At 49.2% G+C, this 12606-nt stretch overlaps 1 protein-coding gene across 1 annotated transcript in view; it reads left to right on the top strand.

Annotated features, from left to right (window-relative positions):
• The window catches only part of CFAP57 (cilia and flagella associated protein 57), a 66877-nt gene that overhangs the window by 40107 nt on the left and 14164 nt on the right, over positions 1 to 12606 (top strand). Inside the window, exons 16-17 of the mRNA XM_068961777.1 lie at positions 3360 to 3518; positions 6300 to 6443. Coding sequence (XP_068817878.1) covers positions 3360 to 3518; positions 6300 to 6443 — 303 coding nt within the window. The remainder of the gene's footprint in view (positions 1 to 3359; positions 3519 to 6299; positions 6444 to 12606) is intronic.

Genomic DNA, 12606 nt, shown 5'->3' with positions numbered 1-12606 from the left:
GGGTTTGGAAAGCAGTGCCGGCCAGTGTGAAGGCTCCCCCTGCACAGACAGGCAGACAGATCCTTACCACACCCTCCAGTGGGGTAACCGTTGGGGCTCATCCTAGTCGCTCCTGTTTACAGGAGACAGGGAGGTTCACCATGGCACTGGGGAACCCTTTGGGCTTTCCTTTATTGGCAAGTGGGATTTAGAGTTTTCAGAGTTAAACCCTTAAAGTGGAAATGAGGTCTTTGGAGGTGAGATAGATAAAGTCTGCTCCTGGAGGTATCCTCAGGCCCTCAGCGTAGGGAGTCAGGGGTGCTCCTGGTCAGACACTGTGGGTGGGAGAAAGATTGGGAGTAGAGGGCACTTAGTTTACAAGGCAGGGGAGATGGTTGTAGTCACTGACAGCCAGGCAAGGAGGCATTCAGTTCACAGATCTTTATAGAATTGCCAGTTCAGTTCAGTTCAGTTCAGCCGCTCAGTCATGTCCGACTCTTTGCGACCCCATGAATCGCAGCACGCCAGGCCTCCCTGTCCATCACCAACTCCCGCAGTTCACTCAAACTCAACGTCCATAGAGTCAGTGATGCCATCCAGCCATCTCATCCTCTGTCGTCCCTTTCTCCTCCTGCCCCCAATCCCTCCCAGCATCAGAGTCTTTTCCAATGAGTCAACTCTTCACATGAGGTGGCCAAAGTACTGGAGCTTCAGCTTTAGCATCATTCCTTCCAAAGAACATCCAGGGCTGATCTCCTTTAGAATGGACTGGTTGGATCTCCTTGCAGTCCAAGGGACTCTCAAGAATCTTCTACAACACCACAGTTCAAAAGCATCAATTCTTTGGCACTCAGCTTTCTTCACAGTCCAACTCTCACATCCATACATGACCACTGGAAAAACCATAGCCTTGACTAGATGGACCTTAGTTGGCAAAGGATTGTCTCTGCTTTTCAATATGCTATCTAGGTTGGCCATAACTTTTCTTCCAAGGAGTAAGCATCTTTTAATTTCATGGCTGCAGTCACCTTCTGCAGTGATTTGGGAGCCCAAAAAAATAAAGTCTGACACTGTTTCCACTGTTTCCCCATCTATTTCCCATGAAGTGATGGGACCAGATGCCATGATCTTTCTTTTCTGAATGTTAAGCTTTAAGCCAACTTTTTCACTCTCCTCTTTCACTTTCATTAAGAGGCTTTTTAGTTCCTCTTCACTTTCTGCCATAAGGGTGACGTCATCTGCATATCTGAGGTTATTGATGTTTCTCCCGGCAATCTTGATTCCAGCTTGTGCTTCTTCCAGCCCAGCGTTTCTCATGATGTACTCTGCATAGAAGTTAAATAAGCAGGGTGACAATATACAGCCTTGACGTACTCCTTTTCCTGTTTGGAACGAGTCTGTTGTTCCCTGTCCAGTTCTAACTGTTGCTTCCTGACCTGCATACAGATTTCTCAAGAGGCAGGTCAAGTGGTCTGGTATTCCCATCTCTTGAAAAATTTTCCACAGACTTAAATTGAAGAAAGTAGGGAAAACAGCTAGACCATTCAGGTATGACCTAAATCAAATCCCTTATGATTATACAGTGGAAGTGAGAAATAAATTTAAGGGTCTAGATCTGATAGATAGAGTGCCTGATGAACTATGGACTGAGGTTCGTGACATTGTACAGGAGACAGGGATCAAGACCATCCCCATGGAAAAGAAATGCAAAAAGCAAAATGGCTGTCTGAGGAGGCCTTACAAATAGCTGTGAAAAGAAGAGAAGTAAAAAGCAAAGGAGAAAAAGAAACATATAAGCATCTGAATGCAGAGTTCCAAAGAATAGCAAGAAGAGATAAGAAAGCCTTCCTCAGCAATCCGTGCAAAGAAATAGAGGAAAACAACAGAATGGGGAAGACCAGAGATCTCTTCAAGAAAATTAGAGACACCAAGGGAACATTTCATGCAAAGATGGGCTTGATAAAGGACAGAAATGATATGGACCTAACAGAAGCAGAAGATATTAAGAAGAGGTGGCAAGAATACACAGAAGAACTGTACAAAAGAGATCTTCACAACCAAGATAATTACGATGGTATGATCACTCACCTAGAGCCAGGCATCCTGGAATGTGAAGTCAAGTGGGCCTTAGAAAGCATCACTACAAACAAAGCTAGTGAAGGTGATGGAATTCCAGTTAAGCTATGTCAAATCCTGAAAGATGATGCTGTGAAAGTGCTGCACTCAATATGCCAGCAAATTTGGAAAACTCAGCAGTGGCCACAGGACTGGAAAAAGTCAGTTTTCATTCCAATCCCAAACAAAAGCAGTGCCAAAGAATGCTCAAATTACTGCACAATTGCACTCATCTCACAGGCTAGTAAAGTAATGCTCAAAATTCTCCAAGCCAGGCTTTAGCAATACATGAACCGTGAACTTCCAGATGTTCAAGCTGGATTTAGAAAAGGCAGAGGAACCAGAGATCAAATTGCCAACATCCACAGAATCATCAAAAAAGCAAGAGAGTTCCAGAAAAACATCTATTTCTGCTTTATTGACTATGCCAAAGCCTTTGACTGTGGATCACAATAGAATTGCCAATTCCTCCCCCTAAATATTTAGCCTTTGTTGTTGTTCAGTTGCTCAATCATGTCTGACTCTTTTAGACCCCATGGACTGCAGCATGCCAGGCTTCCCTGTCCTTCACTATCTCCCAGAATTTGCTCAAACTCATGTCCATTGAGTTGGTGATGCCATCCAACCATCTCATCCTCTGTCATCCCCTTCTTCTGCCCTCAGTCTTGCCCAGCATCAGGGTCTTTTCCAGTGAGCCAGCTCTTTGCATCGGGTGGCCAAAGTATTGGAGCTTCAGCTTCAGCATCAATCCTTCCAATGAATATTCACAGTTGACTTTCTTTAGGATTGACTACTTTGATCTCCTTGCAGTCCAAGGGACTCTCAAAAGTCTTCTCCAGCACCACAGTTCGAAAGAAGCCAAATGCAAAGCCAGTTCACATTCTTTCCTATTAGAAATCACACTACTAGTCAATCCAGGGGCAGTCATGCCTTCCCTTCCTGGACATGACTAAGATGGCTCATCATTTAGGTCACTCATCTGTGACCTTGATGGCGCATGGAGCCCGACCAGTGCAGTCGTGGGAAACTCTGGATCCGCCGGGGGAGCTGGTCTCTGGAGGCTCTAACGGCAGATACTCCTCCCTTGCATAAGGGATGGGACTGGATATACTTGCACAGAAGGCCGCATTGCCCCTTTGGCCTGGAAAATTCCTGACAGTCCCAAATTCCGATGAGGAGCTCCTGAAAATCTACAGGCAGCGGGGAGGAATGGAGGTGAGTTCACAGGCTCTGGTGTTCTCTGCTGTTGCCGTTTGCTCCCCTAGTTCAGCAGCCTGCAGAAGGAGATTGAAGAGCGAACCAACGACATTGAGCTCCTGAAGGGGGAGCAGGTGAAGCTGCAAGGAGTCATCAAGTCCCTGGAGAAGGACATCATGGGCCTCAAGCGGGAGATCCAGGAGAGAGACGAGACGATTCAAGATAAGGTAAAGGCGCATCCTCCGTCCCCCCTCAGCTCCATCCTCGCTGGACCCAGGCCATGAGGACAAAGCTCTAGACAGACTCCTTGCGTTTTGACCTCAATGGGGGATGAGCTGTCAGTGAAGTGCCTACTGTGTGGGTGGCACGGGGCTAAGTGCTGTCAATTCATCCCATTCAGTTCCCCTCAAAACGCCAGGGACCGTGAGCAACCCAGTTATATAGCTCAGGAAACTGGTTCCCAGGGCTAAGTGTCTCACCCAGGGTCGCAACAGTTTATAGGTGACAGACCTGCGGTAAGAACCTGAGTGCTGACTGCCAGGCCCCGGCTCGCCTCTGTGCCAGGCATCCCAGGGTGACCATCCCATGGACTGGGGGCAGCTCACCCACCACATCGCCCGTGTGGTCCCCCTGATCAGAAAGGAACTCCCCTGCGGCGAGCCCTGTAACCACTGGGGACCGCAGAAAGTGAAATCACTCTTCTGAATAGCTTTCTCACAAAACAGTAAGACAGACGCCTCACCTGTTGTGAGGTACACCACCTCCGTATCCAACATCTCACCTCCTCCTCCTGAGCAGATCCAGGCTCCTCACCCTCCTCTCATCCCCTCTGCCCTTGTTGCCTTATTTGGATGCAACTCCCGGGTGGTTGAGAACCTGGGTTTCTGCCTAGTGAGCTAGGTTCCCGGGCAGCCTTTTCCACTGGCCACATGGCAGCCTCAGGCAACTGACCCAAGCCTTGTTTTCTCACCTGTGAATGGGGTGCTCAGGGGGTCTGACAAAGACAAAATGAGACAGTGCCTGCATGTCATTTCTGCAAGTGAGCATTTGCGTTTATATCTGGGCATTTTTTTAGGTAGGAGCCAAAGCTCTCTGCAGATTCTTAGAGTGTTTTTTTAATTCATTTTTATTGGTGTATAGTTGATGTACAATGTTGTGTTAGTTCCATGTGTACAGCAAAGTGAATCAGTTATCCATATGCGTAAATCCACTCCTTTTTAGAGTCTTTTCACATACAGGTCATTACAGAGTATTGAGTAAAGTTCCCTGTGCTGTAAGTAGGTCCTTGCTGCTGCTGCTAAGTCACTTCAGTGGTGTCTGACTCTGTGCGACCCCATAGTCAGCAGCCCCCCAGGCTCCTCCGTCCCTGGGATTCTCCAGGCAAGAACACTGGAGTGGGTTGCCATTTCCTTCTCCAATGCATGAAAGTGAAAAGTGAAAGTGAGCTCGCTCAGTTGTTAGTTAGCTATTTTACATAGAGTAGGGTGTATATATTAACCCCAATCTACTGATTTTTTGTGCCCCCCCCCCCAATTAAAGAGGGGTTTGACAAGAAAGAGGTTAAGACCTCTAGAAAACTGCACCAGCCTAACGGGTCTAACAGCCTTCCACCCTACTTCTCATCCAGGCTCCCTGCCTCCACACTCTGTAATCATTTCAGTCTCCCACTTTAAATTCTTTCGCAGCTCTCAACTGCATGTGGCAAGGGTCAGCAACCTTCTTTTTTTTCTGTGAAGGGCAAGGTTGTAAGTATTTTTTACTTTGCTGGCAGTGTGGTTTCTCTGCCACAGTTGCTCAGTTCCGCTCCAGTAGCATAAAATCAGTCATAGACAAGACATCAATGAATGGGCTTGGCTATGTTCCAATAAAACTTTATGAAAATAGGCAGAAGGTCAGGTTTGACCTGAGGGCTATAGCTAACCAGCTCCTGGCCTCCTGGGTAAATTCTCAACTATTTAGACCCTTGCCTTCCTCCCCGCTTCCCCTCCAGCCCCATTTCTCACTGCCCCCATCTACCACCACCCTAACTCATGCAAGTCCTCGGCACCCTTGGTACACACCATGCCTTCTGTGTGCCAGCCTCTTCTACGACACCTGTCACCGTGTGGGTTTATACTTGTTGGCACATCTGCTTTCCCAGCTAGTGCATTCCCTGTTAAGGGTGGGGACTATGGCATGTTTCTATTTGGAATTTGTAACCTTGGCAAAAGATCTCTGTTCAATAAATAACAGATAGGTCTACACTCCAGTTGTCATTGCCTTGCCCCCAAGACTCAGTGGTGAAAAACCACTGTTTTATTATGCTTGCAGACTTGGTAGCTCTAGAATCTGGACAGGGTACAATGGGATGGCTTGTCCTTGTCCTCGATGTCTGGGTCCTAGTGGGACCTCAGTTGGGTGACTCCAGCAGCGGTGGGCTTGAAGACCAACAGCCAATGTGGCTTCTTCAGCCCCCTCTCCAGCCGCTTGGCCAGCATGGCTAGAATGCTGGGCTTAGCTGGGACTGTTGACAGAGCAGCTCTCCCGCCTACAGGTCTCAGAGCGGTGGGACTTTTGACAGTAACAGGTGGCCTCCCCCAGAGCACGTGTTCCAAGAGAACCAGGTGGAAGCCGCTTGGTCTCCTCCGAGATAGCCTGGGAAGCCACACTGCATCACTCAAGCTGCGTTCTTTGGGTTACAAGCAGACCACAAATTAGCCAGATGCAGAGGGAAGGGATTAGACCCTGCCTCCTGATGTAGCAGCGTAAGGTCGTATTGTAGAACCACGTCTGGGCTGAGAGGTGCTGTCCAGGTGGGCTTTCTTCCACGCAGTCGGCCACAACCTGTCCGGATGGGTGAGTGAGTGACTGAAGTCTGCACAGAAGCTGGGGAGTCGGCGGTGCCCCTGGTGGCAGAGCCCCCATTTGTGTCCCCTCAGGAGGTCACGGGATTTGTGTGCTGTGCCTAAAGGGATTCCATACCAGGGCCTCCGGATGGCTGTTTCACGCCTGCCTGCTCTCACCCACAGGAGAAGCGAATCTATGATCTGAAAAAGAAAAATCAGGAACTGGAGAAATTCAAGTTTGTGCTCGACTACAAAATAAAGGAGCTGAAGAAGCAAATAGAACCTCGGGAGAATGAGATCAAGGTGATGAAGGAACAGATCCAAGAGGTGAGAGGCCATCTGGACACCCTGGCCTTTGTCCCGACCATTCCTGGCTGGGGTGGGGGTTGCGGGGGTGAAAGCAAGCTCTCCTCACAGCCTCTCTCTGCTCCCAAGGTCCACACCAGCCTCCACTCCGCACAGGAAGTCAAAGGGAAGGCCTGAGGAGGGGTCCAGTGGTGCAGAAGCAAAATGCTTTGAGATTTGGCTTCCCTCGGCCCCTTGGGTGGGATTTAACCCTGCTCCTCCCCCGACTCCCGGCTGCGCCCCCGTTCTCGGCCCTCAAAGGGAAACCGCAGCCGTTGAGGCTTCAGCCACCAGGGGGCGATGTCTACTCAGCCACCAGCTTGTCCACCAGAAAGTACATCCCTCTGGATTCGACATTTTTTTTCTTGGACTAAACGTGTTGGTGGGGGCCCTACGTGAGGCGGCGGTGTTTGGACTTCATCTGATAAGGAGCAGGAAATCCTCAGAGCCTCTTGAGCAAGAGAATGGCAAAATGCAGTGTGTGTTCTGGGAAACAAACAGGATGAAGGCAGAGAAAAGAGAGGGCTTCCGAGAGTCCAGTAGGGTACAAGTGTTCCCCTTCGGCCCCGCTGCCTTTCCTTATTAAGGCGGTGTTCACCCGGAAGCCTGCCTGTGCTGGGCAGAGAGCAGCTGACTGGGGTCCATGGTTGATCCGAAACTAAACTCCCAACATCCCCCTTGTCCAGTTCCCCCATTTCTCAGTCAGTGGCACCAAGACCCACACCGAGGTGCTTAAGGTAGAACTCTGGGCACTTTCTAAGGTCTTCCCTTGTTAACCCCCATATCCAAATCACTGATGCCTGTCTGATTGATCTCCAAATGATATTTCAGATCCAACCCTCCTTGCCCTCTGCTGCCACCCACCACTCCGATCCACACCTCCTTCCTCTCTCTTCCGGACTTGACCCCAGCCTCCAGTCTGGTCCCTGCATCGAGGCCACAGCAAACTCCCAGTGGTATCCCAACCCACCTAGAATAAAATTCAGACTCTGCCGAGGCCCCGAGGCCCCGTGTGATCCCCTCTCTACCTGCCCCTCCAGCCGTATCTCCAGGCTCCTTCTCCAGCTCCAGCCTGCAGGCTTTCTGGTGGTTCCGCGGACGAGCCATGCTTTCCCCATCTGGGACCTTTGCAGGTCTGTTCCCCCTGCCCGGAAGGCTCTCAGAATGACCATCACCTAACTGGCTGCTTTGAGTTTTTTCACATCTCAGCTCCTGTGTCCCCTCTTCAAGGAGGCCTTCCCTGACCATCCTATCCGAAACAGCCTCCTTCTCCCCCTCCATCTTCTCTAACTGTGCTGAGCAAAGCTAAACATAAAAGGTATAGGATGTACCGACAGCCCCATTAGAACTGGCTCCACAATAGCTGTTGTAGAGGAAAGCAAAGCCTTTTCTCCAGGAGGTCCAGAAAAGAGACCAGATGGTGCGATCGGTCCAGGGAGGATGCATCCGCAGAGGACTTGTCCTTGTGATGATGACTTTCTCCCTGGCCTCTGGGATAAGGAAGAGTGTTCCCAGCCGGCCACAGAGTAGCTTCCTGGTGGCCTCCTGCCACTCTTGGATGACCTCAGGGCCCAAGAATGGCAGCCTGAGCAGATAAGAAGGAGCAGGGGCCCCACCTGCCTGGAAGGTCAATGTGCCACAGGCCCCAGACCATCACTGCCTCCCTTCTCCCCCCACTTCATCTGACATTTGCTAAGTGCATTTCAGGTTGTCGTCTTCCACTGCCACACACTTCCCTTCAGTACCTGGACCAACCATGACTTTGATCCTCAGCAGGGAATATGCCCCCCTCACTTTGGGAATGAGTCAGACAGGACCCCTCCAGCCCCACTGCAGGTGCCAGTCTCAGCCAGGGCTGCTGTCTGGGCCCAGTTCCTTCCCCAGGGGCTTCCATCTGGGGGTCAGACACCTTTGGCCCACCTGCTGCATCCCTCCCTGGAAGTTCCTTTCCCTACAAGAAGGAAGCTGCAAGTCCTTGGTGCCTTTGTAGAGGTGAGACCTGTGCATGGAAGGGGAATACTCCCTCCCCCCCCCCCCACCCCCAATGCTTTTCCAGCTTCTCTTTGATGAGTCATGACTATCTTCTTCCTAGGGCAGGAGTTTCCAGAACCTTATTTTCCTTCATACATTTTTATTTCTTCATCTAGTGCAGGGTTTTTTTTACACTCTGGGGTGGATAAGTCTTTGTTGGGGGGGAGGGGGGCTATCCTGTGCCTTGTAGGATATTCAGCAGCTAGATACCAGTAGCAACCCACCCCCCACCCCCCGCAATGTGACACCAAAAATGTCTCTAGATGTTTTGCCACGTGTCCCCTGCAGAGGCAAGCTGCCTCTCCCCAGTGCCCCACCCCATTGAGAATCTCTGAACTGGATGAGTAACACATGACAAGTAGATGGAAATTCCCCCACCAGGAACAGGACGCTTGCTCCGCTATACCGGCTAGTCTCCTGGCTGTCCAGCCAGTGACTCAAATTTAACATATTTCACAATTTTTCTGTGAACTAGATTTTTTTTTTTCTCAGTGTGGTTTGAGGCTTTGCTCATATCACTTCCTTTCTAACCTAATCTGCCATTGCTGACTTTAAGATTGTAGAGAAAGAGGCACAGCCAGCTACAGGCATTCAGATAGACCTTGGAGAAGCCCCTTTCTCTCTCTTTTTAAAAAGTATTACCTATTTAGCTATGTCGGGTCTCAGGTGCAGGGTGTAGGCTCAGTAGTTGCGGCATATGGGCTTAGTTGCCCCGAGGCACGTGGGATCTTAGTTCCTTGACTAGGGACTGAACTCATGTCCCTTGCATTGCAGGGCAGATTCTTAACCACTGGCCCACCAGGAAGTGTCCCCTTTCACTCCTGCAGCGGCCATCTCCTTGGTCTGGGGCAGCAGCCTCTCGCCTGGGCCACAGTGGCGACCTCCTGACTGGCTGCCTGGTTCCAGTCTTGCTCTCGCCATCAGACCTTCTAAGGTGCACATCAGGCCATGCCACACCTTGGGTGAGACCTGTCAGCGGCTCCCTGAACTCTCAGGATAAAGGCCACGCTTCTGACCAATTTAAACTTCTGGCCAAGATAGAGTCTGAGCTTCTCACCATTCGAGCCTCAGCCCTAGAGTCCTGGATGACCCAGCTCAGCTGATCTGTCCAGCCCCCTCTCCCCCTTCCTCACATGCACCCCCTCCAAGGTCCAAGGGTGGCTGAACCACTCACAGCCTGCAGAGAGGCACCAGACTCCCACACTTCTGGTCCTTTCTGGGCACGGCTGTTCTCCCTGCCTGACATTCTCCTTCCCAACTTGCCCTCTAAACCCTATTCCTCCTACAAAACCCGACTGAGCATCCCTTCCCTGGGGGCCACCCCCAACCCTCCACTGTGCACACGCAGGGCTCTTTCTATCCTCACCGCGGACGATGTTTATCCTGTTCCACCTGAACTTCTCATTGACTTCCTGCTAATCGCCCTAGACCCAGGGCTTCTTGAAGACAGAAACTGCCTCTCACTTAGGTCCGTATCCCCTATGCCTTTGACAGCTGGCCAGTCCTTTCTAACAGATACATTCTTTGGTTAGCTGTGCAAATAACCACACTTGCTGTGTGTCCTCTACAAGGCGGCTCCACAGAGCTCTGCAAACATTGCATGTTTATCTTATCATTCTTCTTCCAGAGGCAGGTTGTTTCAGGCCTCCCTCCCTTGGCTCCCCTTTGCCCTTCTACATCTGCAATGCATTCATTCATTCACATGAATATTTACCGAGTGCCACCTTTATGCCAGGCATTGGGTCAAAGGGCTCCTCTGTCCATACAAAATGCTTCCAGTAATTAGGCTGACATTCTTCTAAACGTTGCCCCTCCCTGTCCAGGATGTGGCTCCTTAGGGCTTGCTGGTACTCTAGAACATGACTGGGGAGCTTGAAATCTGACCAAAGAGCCTGGGTTAGAGTAAAGAGGTTCCTCCATCCAGTCATGAAAAGACCCTGTAAACTCCCTCAACCTCCCCCCTCCAAAAATGATAGTCAGCAAACCTCTCTAATAACAGGAATGCTGCTGCTGCTGCTAAGTTGCTTCAGTCGTGTCCGACTCTGTGTGACCTATGGACAGCAGCCCTCCAGGCTCCTCTGTCCACAGGATTCTCCAGGCAAGAATACTGGAGTGGGTTGCCATTTCCTTCTCCAACAGGAATGCTCATGTCCACCAGATTTGGCCTGTCAATCAGACTGCACTCCTTTGCTTTTGGCAGGAATTCTGTGAAGCGCTCACCTACAGCTGGTCTCCTCCTAATTAGAAGGTCTGATTGTCACTCACCGGTCTTTGCTTAATAGCAACGCAACAGTGAATAGTCTTTCAGAAGCACGCGGATAGCTTCTTTTTCTTTTGAAAATAAGACAGTCTTGAGTTGAACTTTTCAAGAACTTTTCAACAGAATGATGAGGCAAAGGTCCCTTCTCAGCCTCCTCTTTCCTGTTTGATGCTTTAGACTGGGGATGCCTACATGCTGGTCCCGTCAAAACTTTCTGCTTTACAGTCGGCCCTACTGACTTGTGGTCCCAAAGAGTCAAGATTCACTCACACAACTTCACAGAGTAGACAAGAAAAGGGCTTGTCCACAGAACCTTGCCTCAGGCACCAGGTTCCAGTGGTCAGGAGTCATCAATTTATAAGGAATTCAAGAAAAGAAGGTTGAAGGAACAGAGAAACTAAGGGGAAAAAATTCAGGGCCTGGCTATAGAAACACGTGATCTGGGCTACCATATCAGCCAAGGGGCTCGGGGGCTTCGAGGATGGCCAGGAATAAAAGGAAAGGTTTGTTCCAAAGGGGGAACTAGAAGGGAGGTGCCCTGGTAGTAGGGGAAATACTCCCACTGAAAGACTTCAGTTCTCAAACATAATTTTCATTCTCTTACTTTCCTCGTGGAGGCACCATTGGTTTGTAATGGCATGTAAGTTTCATGTTACAACACTATGTCTCTAATTCCGTATGCGCTACAGCACGCAGAGTTGGTTTCCACCCGTCAGCACACAGTTGCTCCCCTTTATTCATGTTGCCCTCCCCCTGTCCTTCCCCCTCTGCTACTACTCTGCTTTCTGTAGCTTGTGCTTGGCGTGTCCATTTACTTTGTTTTTTTGCTTTTTTTCAATTGAAATGTAGTTAATTTACTATGTTCTATTAGTTTCAAGTGAATACTTAAGTCATTCAGTGATATGGGTTTTCCTGGTAGCTCAGCTGGTAATCTACCTGCAATGCAAGAAACCCTGGTTCAATTCCTGGGTCAGGAAAATCCTCTGGAGAAGGGATAGGCTACCCACTCTAGTATTCTTAGGCTTCCCTGGTGGCTCAGATGGTAAAGAATCTGCCTGCCATGTGGAAGACCTGGGTTCGATCCCTGAGTTGGGAAGATCCTCTGGAGAAGGGATTCTTTTCTTGAATTCCTTATAAATTGATGACTCCTGACTACTAGAACCTGGTGCCTGAGGCAAGGGATAGGCTACCCACTCCAGTATTCTTGCCTGGAAGATCCCATGGACAGTGAAGCCTGGTGGGCTACAGTCCATAGCGCCACAAAGAACTGGCCATGACTGAGCTCAGCACAGTATAAGATACTGCATATAATTGCCTGTGCTACACAATACATACTTGTTTACCTACTTTACATATAGTGGTGTTTATGTGTTAAGCCCAAACTCCTAATTTATCCCCCCCAACCCTTAATATCCCCTCTGGTAACCATAAGTTGTTTATGTCTGTGAGTCTATTTCTGTTTTATAAGTGAGTTCATTTGCATCATTTTTTTTAGATTCCACATATAAGCGATACCATACGGTATTTGTATTTGACTTACTTCACTTAACATAATAATCTCTGTGTCCATCCATGTTGCTGCAAATGACATCATTTCATTCTTTTTTATGGCTAATATTCTGTTATATATATGTGCCACTTCTTCTTTATCCGTTCATCTGTCGATAGACATTTAAGTTGCGCCCATGTCTTTTATATTCCAAAGATGAATGAAATCATACAGTCCTTGTCTTCCTCTGTCAGACTTATTTCACTTAGCATAATACCCTAAAGGTCCATCCATGTTATTGTAAATGGCAAATTTTCATTCTTTTTATGGCTGAATAGTATTCCATTGTGTGTGTGTATATATAT

This window comes from Capricornis sumatraensis, chromosome 2 (genome assembly GCF_032405125.1).
Source record: "Capricornis sumatraensis isolate serow.1 chromosome 2, serow.2, whole genome shotgun sequence".
NCBI classification, from domain to species: domain Eukaryota; kingdom Metazoa; phylum Chordata; class Mammalia; order Artiodactyla; family Bovidae; genus Capricornis; species Capricornis sumatraensis.
The sequence above is the reverse complement of the archived record's forward strand: the minus strand, read 5'-3'. Positions and strand labels throughout refer to the sequence as shown.